The sequence below is a fragment of the Myotis daubentonii genome, chromosome 12 (assembly GCF_963259705.1).
Source record: "Myotis daubentonii chromosome 12, mMyoDau2.1, whole genome shotgun sequence".
NCBI lineage: Eukaryota > Metazoa > Chordata > Mammalia > Chiroptera > Vespertilionidae > Myotis > Myotis daubentonii.
In genome coordinates, this window is record NC_081851.1 from 60,318,557 (window position 1) to 60,346,161 (window position 27,605).

The following is a 27,605-nucleotide window of genomic DNA, read 5'->3' on the forward strand; positions in this document are numbered from 1 at the left end:
CTTTTCAAAACTTCTTCAAAGAAATTTAAAATGAGCAAGTAAGGCAAAATGTAAATCATACTATGCAATTTTCTAAAGGATACTCCTTTTTGCTCTCTATTATAAACTCTAACTCCAGTTCCTAAAACCAGACATAACTTACTATTACTGATTCCCTGTGAAATCATCTCAGAAGAAAAAAAAAATTATACAGTTGAGTCCTTCCAACTAAATGGCAAACCTTGAGAATTGCTGGAATAATGTAGAGAGTCCTGCTTTCTCCTTGGACACCCTCAGGAAATGAAAAAGAAAACTAGCAATAAGAAATCATGTCACATTTGAAAGGGCAAAGGAAAGGCATGGGGGTGAACAATTTGAAAACAGGAAAGGACTCTCAAACTTGGACTGTGCTAATGCTTACCTGCTCCGACAGAGAACTGACCTTTTTCTCTCCTTACATTTTGCAGAGTTAATTAAGCTGCTGTTTTCTGGGCATCCTATAATTACAGCTGGTTAATGCTGCCAGAGACCCAACAGGTTACTCGGATCCAACCTCTATATTTACAAATGAGAAAACGAAGATCTGGAGAGGGGAGGGGACGTGCCCAAGGTCACAGAGCTAGTTAATAGCCGAGGGATGAAGATGCCCCAAGTCTGCTGATTTCTGTCACCTCAATAAACTGCAAAATAAACATGCTGGGAGGGAGGTCACTTCAGAAGGCCAGCAAAGTCACGGGTCTCTTGGAGAGCTGGCTCTGTTGGAAGAGGCTGAAGAGCACTCTGGCTCCCCACGTGACTCTCCAGGCCTTCTCAGCATAGGAGAGCCTCCCCAGAAACAAGGCTGACCCCGCAGAACAGCTCAGGGAAGAGCCCGAGGAAGGCAGCTACCCGAGGCTTCCGGCATTCCTCCCAGCGACGCTGCTCTCTGGCCAAAGGTTGCCATTGGAAGTGCAACAATTTTATTGAAAATAGAGACTATTTAATATGCCAAAACTGCACATGAAAATACTTAGCATGAACCTGACAAAACACCACCTATGTATTGAATTACTAATATTTGAAAAACCACCCCACTAGGGCTTGTGAGAGAATAGAGACAAAGGAGCAGTTCCTTCAAGGCAGGGACTTCCTATGGAGATAAGCAGGAAGACAAGAAAACCTCAGTAAGAATGTAATCCTTTAGTTAAGGATTCAGAACATTGTATGAGGAAAATCCCCCATTAAGAAGCACTCTGTTAATTTTACACCAATTTTTTTTTAATACTGCAAAACTAAAAGTATACCCAACTGTGTGTTTTTTTTATTTCTACTATTATTGCTACATTTTTTTCAAATGCCAAGCACTTTATCTTTTTTGAATTAATTATTAATGGCCTACTCTTTGAAAACAGAATAATTCTATCATCTCCTTGCTCTGGAATTGAACCAAAAACTGAAGTGAGTGAGAAGAAAATGGACCAGGTATGACTGTGATTTGAATCAATCCAATGTAATTTTTTCAGCAGCCAATCTATAGAAAGATAGCCATGTGTCTGATACTGGCATCTGTCCCTGGCCTTAAGCGAGGAAAATGGACAAGAAAACAAACCACAGTACAATGTAGAAAATACTGTAATAGAAGTATATATAAGGCACACTGGGATCCCAGCTAATAAAGCAATTAATTCTGCAGGGAATGAGGGGCTAAGGAGCGAGTCAAGGAAATTTAGAGAGAAAATAACAATAGAACTAAGCTTTCAAGGAAGAGTGCCCAGATGGACAAGGGCCGGGGGCGGGGGGGAGGGTAATTCCAGACAGAGGAAATAGAACACACATGACATAGAGAGTGAAGGGCATATGCTCTGAGGGAATGGCAAATGGGCTGGTGTAGCCTGATCCTAGATGTCATGGAAAAGTGACTGGTGTATATAACCAGGAAGGTAGCTATAGCCACACAGTGAAGGCTATTTTATGACCTGTTGAGAAAGTTACACTTGTAGCTGTAGGCAGTGGGAAATCATTACAGACTTATTTTTTTATTTTTACCCTTTTAGCCATTTTAAAGTGTACATTTCAATTTTATTTAGTGCACTGTGCAGCCATTCCCACTATCTATTTTCAGAACATTTTTTTATCAACCCAAAAGAAAACCTTGTACCCATTAAGCAGTCACTTCCCATTCCTCCCGCCTTGTTTTCTGCCTCTATGCTTTGGTCTATTCTGGATATTCCTATGAATGGAATCTTATAACACATTGCCTTTTGTGTCTGGCTTCTTTCACTTAGTATAATGTTTTCAAGGTTCATGCATGTTGTAGCCTGTGTCAGCACACCATTCCTTTTCATGGGTGAATAATGTTCCATTCTATAGATATACCACACTCGGTTTATCCATTCATCTGTTGCTGGACATTTGGGTTGTATCCACCTTTTGGCAAATGTGAACAGTGCTGCTATGAACATTTATGTAGATATTGTTTGAGTTTCTGTTTTTAATTCTTTTAGGTATATTCCTAGGGATGGAATTGCTCAATCACTTGGTAACCCTCTGTTTAACTTACTGAGGAAACCATCAGATAGATTTATAATGGAAGGAAAGATTTGATTGTATTTTACAAATATAAATGTACTGAATAGATGTTAAAGAAATAAGATCCCACAGAAATGGTGCCCCAAATATCCACCAAATAGTTGCTCGTTTGCTCCTTCCTGCTTTCCTTTCTTTCCTGCCTGCTCTCTTGTTTTCTTCTTGGTGTTTTTTTTTTCTATTTGAACCTTCAAATTGGCATGCAATCTGGTGGCCCAAATATATGTCCACCCACATACCTTGTGGCTCTACACCATCTTCTGAGGCTTCTGTGCTAAAGTCCTGCTTGCTCAGCCCATCTGCAGCCGTTCAGATTGTTTTCTTGCTTTGATATCCCTGCTCTAAAGAGGCATCAAGCTTTAATAAATAGGCCTCTGAGTTTCAAATGGAGGTCCCATCAGGGAACGTGAGGCGCCCCGGACTGGTCTAACATGCGCATTCCTGCTGAGCTGTCTGGGCTTCATCTTAACGCCTTCCCCCTCCAGCCCACTGCTCCAAACACAGAATCAGACACTGCTAAACAACCACTTTCTCAGGTGGCCTTTCAGGTTTGTAATTTCGAAAGCAAACAGTTCTTTACAGAAATTTCAAGTATCGTTCAAGCCCAACACAGACACAAGTGAAGTGGCTTTCCTTCCAACTAGAATTGGTTAGTTTCTCAGATTTTGAATATGTGCCTCTGTCCACACATCAGGCAATAGCAAAGAGCGATTTGCTAATGTTCTATCTCAACGTTGTTACAGTTATAGGTGCACTTGGAAGTCATAATGATGGTCACTCAGTTACCAGTCAAGGGATGGGAATGAATATGGTGTTGTCACTGTTGTTTTCCTACAAAAAAAACTAAAACAAGTCTTATTGTGGGGTAAACAGATTTTATAAGCTGGCTTGAGGCGGGGGGGGCGGGGGGCATGTTTAGAATAATCATTTCCACGAAGCTGTCCCTGGAGTGCACTGCCCTGCCCCTGAAGGTCAGGGGACACTGGATGTGCACCTGGGATGTGAGCTCACCAAACCAGGGCGCACTGGATGTAAGCTCACCAAACCAGGGTGTATTAAATTTACAGTAGCTGCACTACCAAATCGTAGAGTACATTGATATCCCTTAAAATGCACAATTTAGAACAATTTACGTTCCATTTAAATTTAAAAGTACAGTTATAAATAAGCCTCCTTAGAAACAGCCATGCAGCCTCTGGGTCACTAGAGATTACAGAGTCACAAAAGCAAAGCACAGGACTTTCAGGGAACGTCCATGTACCCACGAAGGGTAGCAGAATATGCCACCCCAAAATAGGCCATTTTGACATAAGTGTTATTGTGAGCTGAAAGCGACTGAGAAGTAGGTACAAAAGCTCTCTGCCCCACTCCTACTTGGCTAAAAGCAGGACATAAATTTGAAAAGGTGCCCCACCTCCTCTCTCTACAGTAAAGATAGAAGTTAATCATTGGAGACAACTCTAGACCCTTATCAGCCCAGAGAGAGTACCAGAGGAATCCACATAAAAAACATTGCTGAAATTCACCCTTACCTATACTATTAGTTTCCCCCATAGATTTACCTTCCCAAAACTGGCCAGCCCTAGACACTCAAAGTCCTTTTCCTTTGCCTTGTCACTTCTCTAAAAATGTATTGGTCTTTTGTTAAGATGCTACAAAGCCCACGCTTTAACCACCTCTTTGAGGTACTCATCTCTGACCGCTCCCCTATACACGTGTCTTGTTTTCCTCTTGTTAATCTGCTTTTTGTCAGTCTATAAAGTATAGGGTTCCAGCCAGGGAACCTGGGAGTATGGAGGGAAAATATGTTTTTCCTCCCCTGTATCAGGGCAGGATGTGGAGAGGAGAAAGAACATAGTAAATCTGGAATAGGTGGCAGGAAATCTGGGTTCTCCTCTCAGTCCTGTTTTACCTGTGGAATCACACAGGAAGGACAGGACTGCCATGAGGGCTTCCCTGCGGAGGCAGCACCAGGGCTCTGCACACAATAGACATGCTTCCCTTCCTTAGCCAACAGAAACCAGACTTTGTTCAGGTGTCAGGCAGCCAGCCAAGTGCTTCCTGGGGAGACAGGGCCCTTCCCCAGCACTAGGAGGGAAGCTTGATGGGTATGAGGGAATTATGATGATTCCATTCCACTCATCAGGGATTGGTTTAGGAGAGGTCCTGTGACATAATTCTGACCAATGGGATGTTTGCTGGGAGACTTCTGGGAAATTAGATTCGCTATAAAACAGGTTCACAAAAAAGGGGGCATGGCCTCGCTGGCTTCCTAGCCTTTGCACTGTTGCTGCGTGAGGCAGGGGCTCATGGCACTGCTGTGAACAGGAAGAGACAAGCCTGAAGGCAAATCACCCATGTTGGGACTACTGAAGCCCAACAGCATCGCATCTTTAATCAGCCCGAGAGCAGGCTTCCTCCAGACTTCTTGCTATGGGAGACAATACATTTTCCTTGTAAGCCCATTTTTATTTGGGTTTTCTGTTATTTGGCATTAAAAGATCCTTCACTGATAAACTCACCCACATGAGTGGGTAAGTGTTTATCAAGCACTCTATTAATTGCATTTAAAAAGTTAGACCCAGCCCTAACCGGTTTGGCTCAGTGTATAGAGCGTCGGCCTATGGACTGAAGGGTCCCAGGTTTGATTCCGGTCAAGGGCATGTACCTTGGTTGCGGGCACATCCCCAGTTAGGGGGTGTGCAGAAGGCAGCTGATCGATGTTTCTCTCTCATCGATGTTCTAACTGTCTATCCCTCTCCCTTCCTCTCTGTAAAAATATCAATAAAATATATTTTTAAAAAAAAAGTTAGACCCACAACCCAAATTATAATGTTTCATACCTAATCAGAAATGCTACTGTACCTGACTTTTCCAGAAATAATAACAACTCCAGAAACCTACATATACAGAATACCTGGGGGGGGGGGGGAGGGGGGAGCAGGAAGAAAACAAGCCTACCATTTCAACCTGCAAACAGAACTAGAAGAGCGCTAAAGCAAGGACTCCGTGACAATTTAGAAATAAAAACATGCTCTTAAAGAACACCCATGCCACAAATTTCCAAGATGAAAATCTGGAGCCTATTAGTAAGAAGCAATTTCCCTCATGGCATAATCAAAATATGACTGAACTACTCTGTTTAATGCCTCTCACACACAGTTAGTTCAATAACTCTGTCATGTTTGGGGGGCATACAGAATTGTGACCTTTTATGATTTCTCCTATCCCCCACCCCCAAATCAGTTATGTTGGGATCAGAAGTCTAATAGGTAATAAGTTATTTTGTATAGCTTCCAATTTCCCAAATCAATGGTACCTGAGGATGACTTTGGGCTGTGAAGCACCCATACTCACAATACCCATCAACCCCCCTTACAACCTCCACCCCCAAAAAAGACACAGTCTGGATAAAGTCCCATCCACACTGCCAATCAGACTGCTGTCTCTCAGCCCCTTCTGTGCAAGATTCAAGGGCCACCCCTGTCCAAATGATGGACTCTGTTTTATCAATTAAAATCAGGTAGGGATCACTGCATAAATCTTTGATTTTATATATGCTTACCCATTTTCCTCCTACCAATTTAAGTTTCAGGAAGAAAAGGTAACCCTTGAGAAAATAGAGGAAAGAAATATAGCATGACTTCGATGCTTCTTTGGTGGGCATCTTCTGGCTGTATTTTATCTGTTATTGCTGAATAGTAAACAGTTTCCTTGTGTCTTTTGGTTTATTTCAAACACCTGAACAAAAAGATAGCATTTTTCAGAAATGTTCATGTGAGTAGTTGTTGTTTTTCCTGTCACTCTTTAGTTCAGCTTAGCTTTTATTTGCTAGTACTTGTTAGTTTTAGATTCCTTCAATCAATACCCCTGCTGTCTATATATATTTATTTTAGAGGGGAGGGGCGGGGCACATTGATTTGTTGTTCCACTTATTTATGCATTCATTGGTTGTTTCTTATATGTGCCCTGACCAGGGATCAAACCCACAGCCATGGCATACTTGGACAATGCTCTAACTCCCTGAGTTACCTGGTCAAGCCTACCCTGGCTCTCTGAACACCAAACAAAAGTTTTTCCTACAATATGTTAGATGCTAAGGATTAAGTCACCTGAGATAAGTGATATTTAAATACCAATGCCATAAAACAAACACTGCGCTTCAATTGGCCTAGACTCAATTATTCCCATTGGCCATTATATTCTTTGTTACTTCCCCCCACAGTTTATCTTCTATGTCAAATTGTCACTCTGATGATCTGCTCCATAATTTTTCAATCACATGGAAAATGATCTGTTGTTTTTCAGGATAATTTTATTGAGTACCTTTTAACAGGATGCACATACTTGAAAGTCCATGACAACTGTACCCATTACTGTAAGCAGCTTTTAAAGTTGTGAGAAGTTAAGAAATGGCATTCAAACTCAAACTGACCAACAGCCCTCTGCCACCTACTCAGACCCCCCTCCTCACTGCTCTGTGTATGGTCAGGGGAAGGACAGGGCACCCACGTTTTTCACTACACAGCCTTTTATTTTCAAAAACATTTCTTTTCCAACACCCAGCAGTAACACTGGTTGGCTGATTGCTGAGTGAAGCAAAGGCTTGCATCCTCTCCAGTGGTCGGCAAACTGCGGCTCGTGAGCCACAGGCGGCTCTTTGGCCCCTTGAGTGTGGCTCTTCCACAAAATACCGACTTCTGCGCATGGGCCACAAAGTTTCAATCGTACTGTACGTACGCGCCCGCACGTGGTATTTTTGTGGAAGAGCCACACTCAAGGGGCCAAAGAGCCGCATGTGGCTCACGAGCCACAGTTTGCCAACCACTGCCCTATACCAAACAAAAATTCCTTAAAATGCAGCCCAAAGAGATCCAAATCAAGTATAGCCTCTCCTTCCCCCCAGTTCCCTTTACCCTACCGGTTCAGATGTTATGCACCCTAAGTCTGCAAATCAATGCTTATTGGCAAGGCAGATGGAAGCATCAGAGTTAATTTGTAGTTGAGCGACCTGTTCTAAAGGGACAGTTAAGCCTTCTGGAATTACCGATACACTTGTATTTCTGGAATCTCTTCCCTGTCTACCTGCATAGTGTCAAATAACTTGGAGAACCCAAAGGGAACATATTACATCCTTTAGGTCCTTCGAGGAGGAATGAATTGATTGATTTTTATACCAATGAACAAAATAATAAGAAGTCTAAACACTGGGGGACATCCTGCAAGTTATAGAAAATAATTCAGTGTGTTGTCAGTAATTCAAATAATGGGAACTAAAATCTGGTTTGCAGTGTTCCCCTTTTTTCACTTGCTAATGAATTCCCTGATGGGTGTCCCCATGACATTATTGTTTGGTCTGCAATCAGCTTATCTGGCTGAGTCACAAGAAAGATGGAGTGCAGCATGCAGTTTCCCAGTACTCTGCAGCAAACAAAGGCTGTCAGCTTCATGCTGGCTCGCTCATGCTCCAAGTTCAGTTACTTCCTTTTAGTTAAAACTTGCTGTAAAACAGATTAATCACTGCAATCACTTTTAACCACAGGGAAACACTATAAAAGAGCGGGGGGGAAAAATGAACTGTCACGAATTTTACCAGGTTTTGAAGATAAAGACCATTTTCTATTTACAAATCTCTTTATTTTGATAACAATCTTTACAACCAGTTGTGCAAAGCTGTATATCAATGGTGTGATGGTTTTAAAAAATAATAACTGTAGGAAAACAATTTTTTTTTTAGCTTAAAGCACGTCTACATGGTTAAAATGATTTCATCTGAATTTCCTCCAAAACAGTGAGCTAATGATTTACTCCAACATAGGTATATTTGCCGATCCTCCAGTTTGGTTGTCTTCAACTATTTCCTTCCATTTCACCAGTTGTTTTTGCAAGAGGGTGGGAATTGAGGAGGATGACCAAATCTGATTATTTTTATTCTTTTTAACCAGCAAAAAATACAAGAAAAAGAGCCCCAGATGTTCACACAATTGAGTATTAAAAAAGGAGAGTGGATTATCCCTGAAACATAGGTGGGCACAGAAAGACCAGCTCATGAAATAAGGAGACAGCCCATCTGAGGTCAAGCAAGGTTTCCTTGGCAGAGGTCACAGATCAGTAATCTGGGGTATACTGCAGGTGCACTCAAAGACTCTTGGTCACTAGTGTGAAAACCCTATGACCAGCCTAAATTCGTTCAACATTCCCACTCCTCACGATCTCCCACTTTGCACTGACATTGGGAGTCTGGGTCATTCCTTCAATGGAATGTAACATCCAGATGCTCCCCCAACAAAAGCCTATCTTCTATGGCAATCAAGAACACTTGCAATTATGAGCAGTCTGCCTGATGGAGTTTGAGGGCTCTTTTTTGAGCTTTGAAGAAGAAAAATCAGTAGCTAGGGGGAAAAAACACATAGCAACTTGGGTATAATTGGATGTGAACTTTCTATGACATAGCAAAAACTCTTCGTCTTTTCCCCTCAAGGCCATGGTTGAGTGTTATCCATGCAGGATACAAATGTCATTTATTCTGGCAATTGAGATCACAAACCACTTAAAGCACCACTCACTTTTGTGTTTATGAATTACTTTTAAAAGACAATTCTTGTATTCAGATGGAAAGAATGGGAGCAAGTATTGTCTTCTGAGCACAGAATGGCAAGTAAGAATTTAATTTCTGTTCAACATAACCTTCAGGAGTGGTAACAATAGAATGTGTTGAAACACAGAGTATCACACATGGGTATAGTGAGCCTCAAAACACGGCGGGACAAAGCTACAAATCTAATCATTTGTACTATGAGCTGGCAGTTGTTTAAATGAAAAGGGTTCATTTAATCCTGTGTCCAGTGTCAGAAAGGATACAGAAATAAAATGCATCTTCTTCTCTCCCCTGTGCAAGATAAATGTGTATGATGTAACTGTGCACTGGGGGACCCACTATAAATTTCAGCCATGATAGGAACAATCACTCCTTCCTCTGCTCAGATGAGAACTTGGCTCTTCTAATAAGCAGTGAGAGAAGCCATCTTCAAAGTGTGTACCTGCCCGAGAGTACACAAGCAATCCTTTGGAATGGGGGTGAGATAGTTGAACTGCCACTTATATCTATTTATGACCACATCCCTTCAAAATTTGCTTTTGTTTCTGTTTAATGATGTCTCTGTTAGCACAGTCTATACACATGATTTAAAAATGAATAAATATAAATTAAACATAAGAAATGATATTCAAAATTATTTCAGAGAGCCCTTCTGGTATGGCTCAGTCGTTGAGTATCTACCTATGAACCAGGAGGTCACGGTTCGATTCCCAGTCAGGGAATATGCCTGGGTTGCAGGCTCGATCCCCAATAGGCGGTGTGTGGGAGGCAGACGATCAGTGATTCTCTCTCATCGTTGATGTTTCTATCTCTCTCTCCCTCTCCCTTCCTCTCTGAAATCAATTAACTATATATATTAAAAATAATAATAATTTCAGAGACCACTTGCCTTAAGAAGTAAAGAAATAAAAAGGAAGTCTGAATGGTATTCCCAGCACCGTTGTCAGCAGCATCTTCTGGTCCAAGAGAAGGTTAGAGAACAGTACATGAACGAGGGGATCAGAAAGGAGAAACAGTGCCTCGCCTCTCAGATAGATCTGCTCTTAGAAGATAATTATTCCAACACAAATGAGACTTTGGTCTACAAATGAGTTGAAGAAAATCATCCATCTATTTCCATGTCAGGTAGAACTTGGTGGGTCCTGTACAGACTATTAATTTCATGGAAAATAAGCAACAGGGGAAACAGATAAATCATTAGCAGAGTGAAGAGCAGACCCAGTGAATTCCTACCAATTTCCCTTTCCTTTTCTTGCAGAGAGCAAAATGACAAAGTATTCATGTCCCACTGTCTTTGACATCTCTGTTTATCTCATTAGAGGAAAAATGCTTCGGAAACTACAAGGACATGTTTTATTTCAAGTTTCAAGAATTCAATCCCAAATGATTTATACAAGTTAACATGAGGCATACAGAATTACAATTTTCACATTTCTGGAATGCTTTCATTTTAAACTTCATAAAAACAAAATACTACAGCATTAATTTTCCTCTTGTTTATTGCAGGCAATATGTAATATTAGAATTTGAATTATATAAATAAGGTACATATATTTGAAAAGTAATGTTAATTGTTTTAATGAAAAATTTTAATTAAAAAATTTTTAAAGTCTAATATTAAGGCTAGCAAGAACAGTTGGAACTTTTGATATAATTTCAATGACAAATTCCTATTCAAAATTAATTTCTTTACTCACTAGTCTCATCGATGTTTATTTATTAAAGCCAGTGTTTTCAGTAACTGAAAGAAGCATTATATAATGTTTCCATTTGAGTCTCTTTCCATCTGTCCTCTTGTTTTACTGTTTATCCAGTAGTTTAAACATAAGAATTGCACTTGGAACAGAATGACTGAGCGTCCCTCAAAGCACTCCATCATTTTGCACTGTATTTTCTGTCAGTTGCCTACCAGTGCTAGCAGCCTTCCCAAAGTGCTCATCCAATAACCTACTAAGAGTAGTTACAGTATAATAACTCCACTACCTGACATAAACTCTATGAGGGCAGGGATTTTTATCCATTTTGTTCACTCCTGTATCTTTTATGCCTAGAACAATTCCTGACACTCAATATATATTTGTTGAGTAACTAAATTGAGTGAGTGAATGAATGAAATAAAATAAGTATTATCAGTCCCAGTTTACAGATTAACAAAGACTCAAGGAATTTCATAAAGAAAAGGCCATAATTTAATGTTAACCCGACCTCCAGGATAGGGAAGTGATGTGGAATAAAGAACCTAATTTTAGGTCACCTCTTCTCATATCCTAGGCTCCTTATACAATCCATACCACCTTCCTACTTGTCTGCCTTTCTGAGCTTTTAAAGTAAAGGCTTCTTTCAAACCCCTGACAGCCCCAGAAGCACTGAGGGGCCTGTGGCTCCAAAGTCCATTCTCTCAAGTTCCTACCATTAGGCTCCCTCAACTTTTCTACCCTTTTCTTGCTGAGTAGAGGATAACTTCATTTGCATACTTATCAGAGACAGTCCTTACTTTGACCAGCAAAACTTCCTTAGCACCAAAACTCAGCCTGGTAGAGTAACATAGGGTTCTAGTCTTGGTTCTTTATGGGTTTATCAATAACTTCACCTCTATTCTTATTGAAGGTCCTGGGTGAAGGCCCAATCTAGACCTTCGAGGGTCACTCTGGGCTAGAGGTGAACAGGAATCATAATGAAAGGCTAACAATCAGGATTTGATGATTTTTCCCAACTACTGTATTTGTCCCATTAAGATCAATGCTTTTCTGGCTCATGTGATTTCTCTTAGGTGGATTAAGACTATAGAGTAGTGGTTCTCAACCTTCCTAATGCCGCGACCCTTAAATACAGTTCCTCATGTTGTGGTGACCCCCAACCATAAAATTATTTTCGTTGCTACTTCACAACTGTAATGTTGCTACTGTTATGAATCGTCATGTTATGTCATGTCATGTTGCTACTGTTATGAATCGTCATGTAAATATCTGATATGCAGGATGTATTTAGGCGAACCCTGTGAAAGGGTCGACCCACAGGTTGAGAACCGCTGCTATAGAGTCTCCACATTTCCTTTCTAAACTAACCTCTCACTGTCCATATTGACTATTTGTATCTACTCTACTATACATCTCTCAAAAATACTTGCCTCCAGTAACAGGAAATGCAACCAATTCCAATTGTGAGAATGTTTTCCATAGTATCAACTCAGCAGTTTCCTCTGCAATGTTCACTCACCTCCTGGCAGTGCCCTCTGAGTCCAAATGAGGAAAGGCTGATCTCCTTTTATCTCAAAAGCTCACTAAATATTCCAGGTGGTTATTGAAGCCCTTTCCCACCCCTCCCCACTCTGCCATCTGAGTCTATTTCTTCTGAATTCCTATTATTAAAATGTTTAAATATTAGAACTCATAAACAAGGTACTTCAGAGAAGAAAATAAGAATGGAACTTGAGACCCTACTTATCCAACTTTTTAATTGGATGTGATGTCAATTTCTAATTATATATGACTCATTTAAAGAAATTCATACCACAGCCACTAATGTCAGATGTCAAAACAAAGGTAATACTGTTTACCTAATACAGGTGCCAAAATCATCTGTTTGAGAAAGGAAAATGTCAGCAACATTTTCCTTTCTCAAAATATTCATATAATGTTAAAGCCGCTCATTTTACCCATTCACTTCACAGATGAGCCTGAGATCCAGAAGACTTAGGTTACCTAAGGTAGGTTAGTAGCAATGTTGAAAGTCCTTGAGGCATTTTTGGCCATCTCCCAAACAATGAATTACGATTCTATAATGTACTGATGTCTTGTCATTTTCTCCAAACTCCTCATGTCTTAATAATGTCAGCTCATTAATTTCCCAGGAAACTAAATTTACATTGTTATTATTACATCAGTGATAGCTTTCAGAACTAGAAAGTGACCTAAAGAATAGACAACCTTCCTAATACTATAGACGAGAAACTGAAGACCAAGGAGGCCAGGCCACCTGTTGGAGGCTATACTGCAATTTAACAGCAGAGTCAGCAATTGAGCCCATATCTTCAATTACAAACTAGGACTTTTTAGGGTTCTGCATAAAGGATTAGCTACACACCATCAATACTGTAAACCCGAGATTGTTTTAACCTAAAACAATCATACCAAGAACAATAAAATTCTTTAAAGTACATAAATTCTGTCTTATGAAAGCACTAGGCTAGACAACCATTTGTCAGAAAGATGGCTGAAGAAGGGAGTTTGAACAATGGATGGGAGGTAGAATTCAATGACCTCTAACGTCCCTCTGTCTCTAGGATTATTGATTCTGGACTACCCAGGAGCTAAGCACCTCAGTGAGCCAGGGCACCTGCAGAGGCGGGAATGTGCAGTGTCCTGGAGGGGTCCCTCTGCTGCAGTTGGGTTGAACTCTGCCTGACGGTACAGGCATTACTCTATATGCAATCTACTTGCAACCAGATACTCTAGGCATAGAAAGAGTGCGAGGAAGTGCAGCTCTGTCATTTCCAAAGACAGACTACACCGCTTATCTTTCTAAATTGCCTTGCCTAAATGAGCATTCCACAACTGAGCCTCCAAATCCAGCGTTTACAGTTTGTTCATGTGCTGTGCTACTATCAGAATTAATTATGCAGCATCGTCATGAGGAGAAATAAGATTAGGATGCAAGTTAGGAGGGGAAAGAAAAAGGTGCACTCTCCAAGGGAAGGCTCCTGTGTCTGATCCCCCAAAGCTCTGGAGTCCCTCCATGAACAGACAGGTTTCAGATGGCAGACCCCAGCTGAGCGAGCCATGGGAAGCTGGAAGTCAACACATTTGAGAAATGAAGAATATGCCAACTAACAAGGTTCTGAAGGCCAAAATATTATTAACCTCCTCCTTTCTAAGCAATTCCATTCCAAAGTGGAATTCAACACAAGTCTGTTCATTTGTTTTCCCGAATGGCTACTAAATACAAACATGTACTGATTTTAGACTTTTTCTTTTTCTTTCTTTCTTTTCTTTTCTTTCTTTCTTTCTTTTGTCTTCTTTCTTTCTTTCTTTTTCTTTTTTTTGTTTTTTTTTTTTTTGCTAGTCCAAGAGAAAGGTTTATTTATTTATTTATTGCATCTCCAAAAATGTTGTATTAAGGCCGGAGCTCTGGAAATTAGAAATGAGCTTCCCCAATAGGATCGTCACATTGAATAAACGAGATTATTTTTTTAAACTATGTGATGCCATGCATAGGACCCAGGTGATGCATAGATTTCAGAAGAGCAAACTGATGCTCTACAACTCAGTGCCAAATGACAAAACAACGACCAAAGCAGCCTTACAAGCTGGCACAAAAGTAACAGAGAGTGATCATGCAGAGATTCCACGCGCGAATCCGGAAAGCTCTACTTGCAAGGGTTTGGGCAGGTTCTCTCCTCTCCTCACCCAGGTGTGTCTAGAGTAGACACTGAGGATGGTGTGCAGTGTCCTCATGGAGGTGGAAAAAGCACTAGCAGATGTCCGATCTGTGCTCGGCTGAGTTCCACCAACGCCTTGAGGCTGTCGTTGAGGTCTAATCCCTAAGAACCCGGCAGTTTAGGAGGTTTGGGGGCCGGTTCCTCGGGCCTCCTGAGCTCCCCACTAGCCTGGCAGCTACCACGTCAGTTCCTTCCGCCACCAGCATCAGCTCCGTACGGAAAAAGCCCCTCTCCCCGCCTCCCCAGGTTTGCACCACGTTTCTTCCAACCGTTATTTCAAAAAGGAAAGCACAACTTGAGGGAAGGAGCCTATTGGGAGCCCAGTGGGGAGCCGCTTCAAGAAAATGGACATGCGTTCCAAGTGCGGCAGGTGCACGAGACAGGGAGGAGGAGGAGAGGGAAAGCGGAGGGAACTCAGAGGGCAAAGGAGGAAAGCGGCAGAGAAAGGCGTTGGGGGCGGCTAACGCACGGACCCGAGGGAAGGGGGAAAGGAAGAACAGGATGGGGAGGAAAGAAGAGAGTTCTGGAAGAATCAAGTGCGGGAGTGGGAGAAGGAAGGAGAACGGGGAAGAAGGGGGAAAGGTTCTAGAGAGGAGGCGGCTGGGGAGGAGGAAAGAATGTGCCGGGAGGGAGCCCGGGCACCGGGACGCGGGGCGGTGGGGAGGTGACCCCGGGAGGCGCGGGCTGCACGGCGCGCTCGGGTGGGCGCCCGGGAGCGAGGCGCGCCGCTCACCTTTGAGGATGAGGGTGTCTATGTCCCGGTCGATGCCCAGGAAGTAGCACTTCCTCCAGAGGCCGGAGTAGGTGGCGAAGAGGGGCCGGCCGCACTCGGCGTCCGGCCCCCCGAGCCCCAGCAGCGAGCGCCAGGACTCGGGGTCCGCGTGCCCGGGGCGGCCGGGGAGCAGCCGGCGCCGGAGCGGGGGCGCGTCCCGGAGCGGCAGGTGCGACAGCGGCATCAGGCGGTTCTTCTGGTCCGGGGGGTCGGCGCCCGCGCGGCTGCGCTCGCAGCTCTCCTTGTGGCGCCGGGGGTCCGTCTCGTACCAGTGGTCGGTGAAGATGGCCGTGACCAGCAGCCCCAGGGAGCAGAGGCTGAGGCCGAGGCTGAGCGCCGTGACGAGCGCCCGCGGCTCCATGGCTCCCCGCCCCGCCGCAGCCCCGCCGCCGCCGGTGGGCTCGCGCGCCGCCGCCAGACACAATGCACTTGGCCTCGGCTCTCCTCCGCGCTCCCTCCCGCGGCCTCCCCGCCCACCCGGCTGCTGGCCCCGCGCTCTCCCTCTTCCCCTTCTTATCTCTCCTCCCCACCACCCTCCTGTCCCCTTCCCCGCCCAGAATCCTCGCCCCCACCCCCTCCCCGCGCCGTGCCGAGCCGATCGCACTTTCTCGCCCTCCTCCTCCAGCCCCTCTGCTCACTCTCTGCGCCCACCCCGCGCTCACGCCCCTCGCCCCTCTCCCCTCCTCCAGATCGAACTGTCGGCCCTTCTCTCCAGCGACCCCCCTTCCCTTCTTAATGCCTCCTCGCCGCCCTCGCTTTTCTCTCTCACATCCTCCTCCCCCCACCCTTACCCTCGTTCCCACTTTCCCCTTACTTTTCTTCAACTCATTCCCTCTTCTCTCCTCCCATGTGTCCCTCTTTTCACCGGCTCCGCGTCCCTTTTGGTCCCTGCCCTGGACTGGCTGAGCCCACTGCCTGCCTCCGGTCCTCTGCCCTCCAACGACGTGAAAAGACATCCACCAACATCAGACTCAGCCTTGTCACTTGTCCCACTTGATTTCGATCAGCGTCCTGTTTTATACCCAGAAGCAAATCCCACCCAGGTCGCGCTGCTTGGTAGCATTTAACTCTTTGGGATCTTGATCTGGAGCTGAAGACCCTTTCTCCTGCCCCTGGCAGCTCTGTCGCCTTCCTCCTTCCCTCTCACTTGCCCACTGCAAGCTCTGAGTTCTCTCTGCTCCAGCCCCTCTTGTGAAAGAGCCCGGGTGTCCCTGGAGCGGTAGACCCATGGCCAGAGAGTTTCTTCCCCTTCACTGCAGCCTGCTCCGAGAAGGGCTTCCTTTTCCTTAACCATCTCCATCTCTTGCCAGAGTGGCATCCTCCTGGTTATTTCTAGGAGGGCATCGGATCGATAAACCCTTGCTATGGCACCTGCTCTGTGAGGTGATCATTGCCTTTGAATAAAGAAAGCCCTGGTAATAAATCAAAGTAATGCCTTTTTCTCCTGTGCAGTGTCTTGCATGAGCTGGGAGGGTCAGCAACAGAGCAATGCTACACCCCAAAGTCCACATGTCAGCTCCCTGCTGTTCTTCAGGGCACCCAGTAGTCACAGATGTTAATTCTGAGAATGGCAGGCAGATGCATAGTTTTCTCACATGAGGAAATGTTAGGACCCACGGAACTTAAAGAGTTAATTGCTTGTGTTGTGCATCCTTACATCAGAGGTGCAATACCCTTAGTCCTTGTGCCACTTAGTCCTCTTGGGGCCATGTCAGAGATTGGAGAGCCATGCTGCATGAACCCAGGGATGCCAGTTCTTGTGTTCTTATGCTATGAAATATTAATGATCAAAAGATTATGAGGCAATCATTAGATGCTAAATGTCATTACTCCACCATTTAATGGGACTTATTAATTAGTGCCCCCACATCAATTGGTATTAATGTGATTTACACAGTTCCTCTGGAATGACATCTGTAAAGGTGGTATAAGAATCTTGCTCAGATTTTTTTCATTGCTCTTTGTACTATCTTCAGAGGGTATATTTCCAATGAAGACTTGTACCCCTTCTGAGCTGTTCCGTTAACAGACAAATCACTTAAGCAAATCTTTCAGTCATATTGGACCCCCGTGCCCATTTCTGCTGGCCTGACCATGTGAATTATTGCTTGGATTTCCTCACAGCTTCAGCAAGATCTATGGTAAGCTCCAGTCTAATTAAGGAAGACAAAGAATTATAATTTTAGTGTTCCTCTCACCTATAAGCTCTCCCTTAAAAGGAAATGCTAAGCTCATCAAAGGCGTCTTATCTGGACTTACACAAAAATGATGAGACTTAGAAACTTCCTTTTATTTATTCTCTGTAATAGGTGTAAAATCCTAGATCTTGGTGGATACGCAGAGAGAACACCTTTAACGGTTGACATCTGAAATTCACTCAAGTTGTCATGAGTCCTTTTATTTTTTTAAAATGCCTCTTGAGATAAAGTGATTACAAACCTGTAGCAAGCTTTCACTCCCTTTTCAAACACTGATGTTCTGCAGTAAAAAAATAGTCTGCCCCATTTCAGAGTCACCTGATTCTCTTTACACAATGACCGTCCTGAACTGGAGTAGACAAAAGGAAACCTCTTTTTGAGGCACATCTGATGAACTTAAAAGAGCCTAATATTCAGCCGCGTTTTCCTAGCCAGAACCTTAAGATCATACCCTCCTTTGAAAACAGCATTATCCTCCAAGTGCAATGTGTCTATGTGTAAGACCCGTCTCAGCATATAATCCAAAAGTTACTATATGATGAATTACCCTTGACAGTATTTCATTAAAAAATGTCACACATTACAAATATGGGCCAGCAGCATGTAATGCGCGCACTGCCTCTGCTGGTGCAGCATTAACGCCATCAGCGGGGATGTGACATATGATGCGTACACAGGCTTTGCTACGGCAGCTGCACATGGCTCCATCCGTGTCCTTAAAATTTCTCTTTTGGGTATTTCCAACAATGAAATGCCACCCACTAACCCCACTCTGTTAGGGAAGTGGGAAATACACAGATAAATAGTTCCCATCTTCAAGATGCAACCAGTCCAGTGGCAACCCATAGACATAGACTGTTCTATGTGCTCTGGTAGAGATAGGAACCAAGAGCTGTGGGACTATGGACAAGGAAAAAAATTAACTGTTGGGGGAGTGGAGAAACTGCTTAGAGACAGTAACCTTTGAGTTAGTTCTCGAAGGATGAATTAAACTTTACCAGGAGGATTAGATCAGGCATCTTGTCATTACAGCCAGAATATTAACTCTCTGATTTACATGTCTACCTCGCAAATTTGGAGGCTTCCATATTTCGGGCCACTGTAAAATAAGGATTTTTTTCCTACATTTAAAAAATTCTAAAGTTATCATGTTCTAATGCCTGACTACAAGCTAAGTACTTATAGACGAGTAGAAACAGAAGTCTGGCCCAGAATACAGTCAATGTATGAGGGCATTTAGCCTGGCAGGGAGGCAGCATGCTGTGACATCAAATATCCAGCCAGACCACTGTAGCATGTCTCAGCCGTGGCTGTGCTGTGACCTCAACGTTTTCAAACTTAGCTTGTTCTTCACTTGTCCTAAATTTCTCTTTGCTGCCTGCAGATCTGATATCCCCCATGCATCCCTCTGAGAACAACAGTGTCCTAAAATGACAGGATAGAGCCAGAGAATTTCCATCTGGGTGTCTCACTGTACGACTGAACTCAACATGTCCAAAAGTAAACTCATATTTCCCTGTGGTTCAGCTACCCCTCCCTACTTCCTGTATTGACAAATCCTTCAAGTCACTCAGGCTCACTATTTTAGAAATATCTATCACATTCACAAAGTCGTGGGGATTTTTTCTTTCACGAGTCTTTTATAGCCAAATTTTCCTCTACGTATCTACTACTTGCTGTCATTATGCCCCTCTCACCTCACATCTGCATTCTTATTACAGCTTCCTCCTGGTCCCCACCCTTCCAGGAGCAACCCTGCCTGCAGTTATCCTGTATACTGTTGCCAAATGCATCTTCTTCAGATGTGACTTTGATTATGTAATCCCTCATCTTCCACTCTCCTTTCTAGGTTAGAGAGAATTATCTGCTATCTTGCTCTAAAGTCCTTCTTTGTTGCTGTCAGTATTCCCATGGCATTTTAACATCCCAACTGATGTGTTGGCTATGTTTAAATATTTAGAAAACAAAATACTTTGCCTGCTCTAAACACACTTATCATAATATATAGGTGCTTTATGACATTCATTGTATTTCTCTTTACAGTCAGGAAGTTTTAAAATAATTTCTCTATAAAAATGTCGAGAGAGAGAGAGAGAGAGAGAGAGAGAGAGAGAGAGAGAGAGAGAGAGAGACCTCATTATCAGAGAGCTATGGCCATGATTTATTGACATACTTATGCTAAGCTAACCATGAATATTCTAAAAGGCTTTCACCCTTTGCCCCAGGGCCAAGACCAAAAGCAACATCACTCTTTATTTCAAACATTTGGATTCCACAAAATTTACTCAATGCAACTTAACCTAAACCACACACCGGCTTTCATAATGAGTGGAGATTTTTTTTTTCTTGGTAAAATTTTTTTAGCATTTAATGTAAGGATATAGTCCATTATGTTCTTGATCTACAGTGTGTCATATCTGTAAATAATTGAGGTATGTTGTGTTGCAGTCATGATTCTAAATTATTTTTCCTAAAATAATTTTATTTTTTAATTCAACAAAGCATATTGAGTACCTCCAGTGTAAGTGATTGTGCTAAGTCCCACTGAAGTATGCAAAGATGAAAAAAAGCATGGTTTGTGCCCTCAGGAGCTGTGGGTTAGTGGAGGAGGAAGATAGAAATGCAAGTGGCTAAAAGAGAGATGGCCTGGGATGAGTGCTAGCACAGAGGTGCAAACACAATGCAACAGAGAGATACTATCCATCAGGAAGAATATGTGTAAGCCAAGCCGATTAGATGTTATTTCAGTTAGGCTTTGGAGGAAAAGGGGCTTTCTGTACGTGTGTCAAAATTAGTTCAGGACAAAGCCAAAAGTAACTTTTAGAAGTAGCACCTACCGCAGTGCTCTTCTCCACCCCACACATGTGCTAAGTCATCTTGGCAGTGCCATTTTGTCACTAACTGGAAGCCTGGAACCATAAAATACCACAAACTCCCCCGAAATAGACAGTGCCTGATAAGTTTCTCATTTCACTGACACACTACAGAATGTCACCATTCTTTTTCACATTCCTGGATTAAGCTGTTTCCTTTTTAGAGACTTTAAGCACATATGGTGGGAAAAAAAAAATGTTCAAAGAAACCCATAACCATGTTAAGTCCCACTCAGAGTGTGATGTTTAGCAGATGGTGGCTTATTAATTGTCATACCTAACTGTATTCCCACCTTATCTGTGTGTATGGATACCGTGTTTTGAAGGTGCGGCCTGATTCAGCTCATGGAGGCCGTGTTTGACAACCAAGGCAGAATTGGATATAACTAAGATGTCCAGTCCCTCCAACTCACCGCAGCCGGTGATGCTTCCCATGTGAACAAAAAAGCCAGTGTTTCCAGGTACGTGTCCTTTTTCTCACCCTCAAACCTCAGCTCTCAGCTGTGTCTGCTCCAAGGCTCCAGGACCTGGGGACCAACATGTTTGCTGGAGTCAGACCACCTGTAAATTCCAGACCCACTGCTTCCGACCTGCTCACCCCTAGCCAGTTACTTACCTAACCTCTTCTAATCGCCTCGGTTCTGAAAAACATGGATATTAACATCTGTCTCACAGGATTAATGATTCATGATTATCGCATGCTAATTGACATTTCCTCCCATTCCCACTCCTGCTCCCTTCCTGTCCCTACTCCATTCATGTAAACATATAAACATGCTTTAGAAAACTCATTGCTTAATTATATCAACCCCATATAATTTAAATGTCATAAATACAAATGGCTAAATAAGTTGATAATAACATTTTTAATGTGCTTATTATTTATACTAGGGGCCTGGTGCATGAAATTCGTGCACTGGGTGTGTGTGGGGGGGGAGTGTCCCTCAGCCCAGCCTGCCCCCTCTCACATACTGGGAGCCCTCAGGCGTTGACCCCCATCACCCTCCAATCGCAGGATCGGCCCCTTGCCCAGGCCTGACACCTCTGACCTAGGCGTCCGGCCCGGGCAGCGGGGACCCGCAGCTGCAGCGGCCCCACGATTGTGGGCTTCGCTTTAGGCCCAGGCAAGGGACCCCTAGCTCCTGGGACTGCCAGCTTCGGCCGTGCCCAGCTCCCATCGCTGGCTCCACCCCTACTTCCTGCTATCACTGGCCAGGGCGGCAAAGGTACCTGATTCTCCGATCATGGCTGGGGGGCAGGGCAAAGGCGGCCCCAGGGCCGCCTTTGCCCTTCCCCCCAGCTCTTAGCTCCCCCCTGGGTTTCTGATCACTGTCAGTGGCAGGGGGCTTCTTCCTGCTTTCCCTTTCGCCTCCCTGCATTGTGCCTACGTATGCAAATTAACCGCCATCTTGTTGGCAGTTAACTGCCAATCTTAGTTGGCAGTTAATTTGCATATAGCCCTGATTAGCCAATGAAAAGGGTAGCTCGTACGCCAATTACCATTTTTCTCTTTTATTAGTGTTGATTATTCATATAAGGATAGGCAATCTACTATTCTCAATTGTTCAACTAACATTTGAGCACTCATGGGCCAGGGAGTTCTACTCCAGGCAGAGAAAACCTCCTGTACAAAGGTCCTGAGGCATGGAGCTCTGTGCCACTGGGAACTGAAAAGAGACCCCCATAGGCAGAGAGCAGTGAGCGAGGCAGCAAGTGGTATGAGATTCCGTTGCAGAGTCAGCCAATGGCCAGATCATACACGGTCTTGAAGGCCATCTGATGGAGTTGGACTTTAGTCAAAAGAAAATCTTTGAAGAGTTTTAAGCAGGGGAAGGGAATGAGTTGAGTCATGTTTTAAATGTCACTTAGGAGACTATGTGGAAAATGGATTGGGACTAGGGGTGGAGAGCAGGAACACCAGTCAGGAGGCTACTGTAATAGTCCAGACAGGGGTATTAATTGTTTAGACTAAAGAGCCTGCATCAGAAACAGAGAGGTGTAGAGATCGAAATCAGAATTACTGTGACTCCACATAAGGGAAAGGAGAAATGAAGAACCATGCCTACACCTCAGGTTTGAGTGCTTGCATGGTGGTATCATGCACTGAGAAGTGGAACGTGCTTGGAGGAGAAGTAAAAAAGAAAATCTGTTTTGAATTTAAGTTTGAGATGCCATTTAGAAATCTCAATTGGAATTATGAAACTGAGAGTGAGGGAAGCAGTCTGGAATGAAGATTAGATTTTAGAGATGTCAGCGTAAAGGTGTTATATATATCTTGATATTTAAATTCACGGGACTAGATGAGATTGCTTAGGGCCATGGTCGGCAAACTGAGGCTCTCAGCTCTCGAGCCACATGCGGCTTTTTGGCCCCTTGAGTGTGGCTCTTCCTAAGCCTTAGGAGCACCCTAATTAAGTTAATAACAATGTACCTACCTATATAGTTTAAGTTTAAAAAATTTGGCTCTCAAAAGAAATTTCAATCATTGTACTGTTGATAATTTGGCTCTGTTGACTAATGAGTTTGCTGACCACTGGCTTAGGGGAAAGTGTAGCTAGAAAACGAAGAGGTTCAGGTCAAGGCTGGCTCTGAGGCACTTAGAACTCTATCGCAAGAGGAGATTGGGAAGAAAGGTAGGAGGAAAACCAAGAAAATGCATGTACCCAAAGCCAAGACAGGGGAGTCTAAGGATATACAATAATGACAGCGACAAGACAATGTAAAGTCTGGGATGTGGAGTCATAGAGAGTTTAGTTCAAATTTAAGTGTGGGGAGAGGGATTTACTTAGTCTCTCCAAGACTCTGTTTTCTTGTCTGTGAAATGGGGATAAGAGTAATACTACCCTTCTTAAAGTTTCTGTGAGAATCAATATAGAGCACTTAGCACAGAGTGACTGTAAAGGCTGACATATAAGTGCTCCATATATAAATGGCAGCTGTTATCATTGCTGTCATTTATCATCATCAACAATATCTGGTGACTGCTCACATGTGCCAGCCATGATCTCAGGTGCAGTATAGAACATTATTCTCCCAAGAATTATGCCCTAATGAAAAGCATGAAGGCCTACCATAAGGCCCCTAAAAACATAAATTGTCTATAGTATTGGTGGAATGGTGGGCATTCTAAAGTATGAGAAACCATTATGCTCTCTCAATAGGCTGTTATGAGCCCATAAAAGAGGTTTAATACTGCTTTGTGAATAGCCGAAATAAGCTGTCAGAGTGCGATGAGGTATCTCCATTTCTCAAGGACTTTAAATGGACTAGATAGAAAAGCCTCTGCAGAGAATGCCTGCTCCTAGTTACTGCATTTGGGGGATGCAAATCATGTTAGGGGAATATAGGGAGTGCCTGACCTTCCCCTCCCCATGCAAGGGGTTGGGGAAGCCCTGAGAGGACAAGGAGACACCAAGCCAACTGTGGATAGCATCCACCTGAGAGAAGAAAAAGAGATAGCTTCCTTCTTACAAGGGCAGGGAGAAAGGGAAAGACTCAGGAATGACCCAAGACTCAGCCAAGATGCAGCTACTAGAACATAGAAGGCAGCTCTCCAGGAATAATGAGAAATTCAAACTTGGCCCACATGAGCTAGGTCAACATTCCAGATTCCCATTGTCAAGACCAGGAGACAAAGATTGAGTCAGATGTCCCTAAAAATGATGAATTCAACACAGGTCCCCCATCACAGCCAGGCCCCCAACCTGGACAACTCTGTTTTTATCTTCAATGCTTGATTTGGATCAACCTCTTGAAAAATTACTTGAGTCCAGGTTATCATTCATCAGTATGTGAATAGCCATTGCAAGTCAAATACTCTGAAGAATACGTAACAATGTGTTATGTTGTTTACAGCTCTCAGCATGCCAGGGTTTCAGCAGGCCTAGTGGAGTGTGATCATCTGATGTGCACAGTGCTTGGAGACCCCATCCTGCTCTTTTGGAAGGAGTATCCAGTTTGGCAGGACTTGGCACACACCTCCCCACAGCTGCACCTGAGCCCCTGTAATGAATGGGTGCCACAGGGCATTGATAGTCACTCAAGTGGAGAAGTAAATGAAAGCTTGAGGACAAATTACCATCTCACCTCCTCTATTGGTATGGAGAGGTAGGACCTTGTCAGGGTCAGATTTATGAGGCTAATTAAAAGAGAGAGAGAGACAGGAAATGCACCAATGGCCAAAAAGGAATCCAAGTAGGTGGCTTTGATGTATGAGTTTCATCTGCCTAATTTATCTGGTGTCTGCAATCTGTATGTGATCAAGAGCCTTAGATCATTTGAGTGGCAAGTCAGAGAAGGGGCTGGCAGTGGGGGAGATGTCTCTTAGTGTTTTCCAACCAGATCACCATATGCCCTTATGAATCCTGCTGAAACAAAAGTACAACAAAAAGGGATTTTCTCCTAAGGATCCTTGGATTTAGCCAAAATAAATCCCCAAAGTTTTAAACATTGAAGTTTTATCCTAATTTCAAGAGGTTACTTTCTGGATATTTAGGGAAATTATTTAGTTTCTCAATTTCCTTTTCTGGAAGCTGTCTGACTCTTTTTTGTCCTACATTTTGTGGGCATGGTTTTACGCTTTTTTTTTTTTTTAAATTTCGCACCTTAGGAGTAAAGATATTTTTTCCATTGATTTTCAGAGGGTGTGTAAGGGAGGAGGGGGGAGAGAGAGAGAAACATTGACTGGTTGCCTCCCATTTGTGCCCTGACCAGGGCCAGGGATTGAACCTGCAACCTAGGTATGTGCCCTTGACCAGGAACTGAACCCAAAACCCTTTAGTCCACGGGCTAACACTCTATCCACTGAGCCAAACCAGCCAGGGCAGGGTATAATTTTAATTACTTGCTTTTTCCATTCTCACTCAGCAGTTTACCCTTTTCTATTCCAGATCAACCACTTTTGCCAAGAAACCCAGTTTCTTTGTGTCAATAAAGTAAGAACTTAAAACAGCTCTCACACCAGTATTGTTAACTGGGTTTATAGAGTACTCGTTTAAATAATATATTTGTAACAATGACAGCAAACTCAATATGGAATCCTGAAAGTGGGAGGTCAGCCCAGAAGATAGCCAGAATCAGGAAGACGATTGTCTGAGGTTCCTGGGACTTGAAAGGAACTTTAGAGAAGAGGAGCTATAGAAATTGCTCCTAAGACAAAGGAAAAAGAGGAGACAATAGCAAATAATACATGATCAAGAAATGTGAGCTACACTACAGTTGACCCTTGAACAACACAAGTTGGAAAACAATGGGGATTTTTTAAAATAAATATACAGATGGCCTTCCTTATCCCTGGTTCTTGCACCTGCAGGTTCAACCAATCACGGTTTGAAAATAGTATTTTCAATCCACAGTTAAGAGTCTATGGATAAAGAGGGTCAAACTATATGCATTGTTCTACGCCATTTTATTTAAGGGACTTGAGCACCTGCGGATTTTGGTATCTACAGGAGTACTAGAACCCTATCAAGGGATAACTGTAGTTAACTTTTGGGGGAGTCAAAAGTTATATGTGAATTTTTGACTGCTCAGGGGTTGTTGCCCCTAACTCTTGGGTTCTTCAAGGGTCAACTGTATTATTCTCTAAATCTATAAGTAAAAGCTGTGAAAAATAAGCAACATACTAAGCAGTAGGCACAGATCAGAATGGGTTGGAAAGATAATTCCATACCTGGTTCAGTGTGGGTTTGGGTATTGAAAGATTTGGATGGCTTATGCTTAGGAGAATGGCCATTTCACATTACCCCGATCTTCTTGTCTACTACTTTCCACCTATTGTCATGGAGTTTTTATAGCTTTATAGACTAATAGCATGTGGCTAACATTTGCTGATCACATTTGCTGAGTACTTTTGCCAGGCACTCTACTGCTGATCACATACTTTTGCCAGGCACTCTACTAAGCACTTTATGTTTTTCTCATTTAACACTTGTAACAACCATAGTGGTATTATTATTATTATTATTATTATTATTATTATTATTATTATCATTAATATTATTTTACAAATGATGAAACTGAAGCATAGAGAGGATAAATAACTTGCCCAAGGTTATACTCTTAGGAAGTGTCAGATGGGGGATTGAAGCCTACAAGATGTGACTTCAGGGCCTACACTCTTACTGTTATTTGCATCATTTATACAGAGATGGCAGAGATCAGATGATAATAGTGGAGTGACAACAGTGGTTTGGATTCTGGATATATATTGAAAGTAGAGCCAACAAGATTTTCTGATATGTACAATGCGTGGTGAGAGAGGAAAAAAAGGGGACTGGATAGAGTATCTTCCGTGGACATGGGGAAGACTCTATAAAGTACAGAAGCTCAGTAGGGGTGCACTAGATTTGAGGTGCCTATTGAATATCTAAGTGGAGATGCTGAGTGAGCAGGGTAGAAGTTCAGGCTAAAGGTATAAATTTGAATGCCAACAGAATCTACATATAAATGGTACTCTAAACCCTGAGACTGGATGATGTCACCCAGGGAGTAACTGATTATAGAAAAGAGAAGAGGGCCAAGGACTGAGACATGGAACTGCTACTAGTTGAGATCTATGAGATGAGTAGGAACCAGCAAAAGAAGTTGAGGGTGAGTGGCCAGAGAGATGGGAGTCCTGGAAGCCAAGTGAAGAAAGGGTTTCAAATAGGAGAGGGTCATCAAGGTCTCAAAGTTTCTGATTGGTCAAACAAAGTAAGAAATGAGAATTAAGCATTGAATTCAGCAAGGTGGAGGTCTTTGGTGAATGGGCAAGAAGGAAGGGATCTGGTAGACTAGTGGAGAAGTTGTCTTAGGCAGAGTTTCTCTGTAGTAACAGTGGAAAGAATTGAGGACATTGTGACAGTTGCAGGAAGATGGTTGGGTAGATGACTAGACCTTCTAGAAATTCTCTGCTAGTCTATAATGTGTGTAGCAAATGTTAATGTGTTCAAAGGAAGGAGAAATTTTATAAGTAGAGATGGCCAAAAAAGTATTGATTGGGGAAATTGGAACTCGAGCTTTGAAAGATTTATGAGAGTAAATTGGTAGAGAGAAAGAAAGTATTTCAGGAATGGAAAACCATGTGAACCCAGAGATAGTAATGAACAAGGCATGTTCACAAGACAGTGAGCACAGAGAGTTTGGAGAAATTGAAAAGTTTAGGATAAATTTGGAAATATTGATTAGATTCAGACTGCAGAGA

At 43.0% G+C, this 27,605-nt stretch overlaps 1 protein-coding gene across 3 annotated transcripts in view; it reads right to left on the reverse strand.

Annotated features, from left to right (window-relative positions):
* TMEM178A (transmembrane protein 178A) overlaps positions 1–27,605 on the reverse strand; it is an 83,239-nt gene that overhangs the window by 27,331 nt on the left and 28,303 nt on the right. The window contains exon 1 of one of the 3 annotated variants that reach the window (XM_059660026.1): positions 15,313–15,946. The exons of 1 other annotated variant lie outside the window; for it this stretch is intronic. In XM_059660026.1, the coding sequence (XP_059516009.1) occupies positions 15,313–15,712 (400 nt within the window). In that variant the 5' untranslated portion in view covers positions 15,713–15,946. Of the gene's footprint in view, positions 1–15,312; positions 15,947–27,605 lie in introns of those variants that run through there. One more of the 3 variants, XM_059660027.1, reaches the window with a different exon arrangement.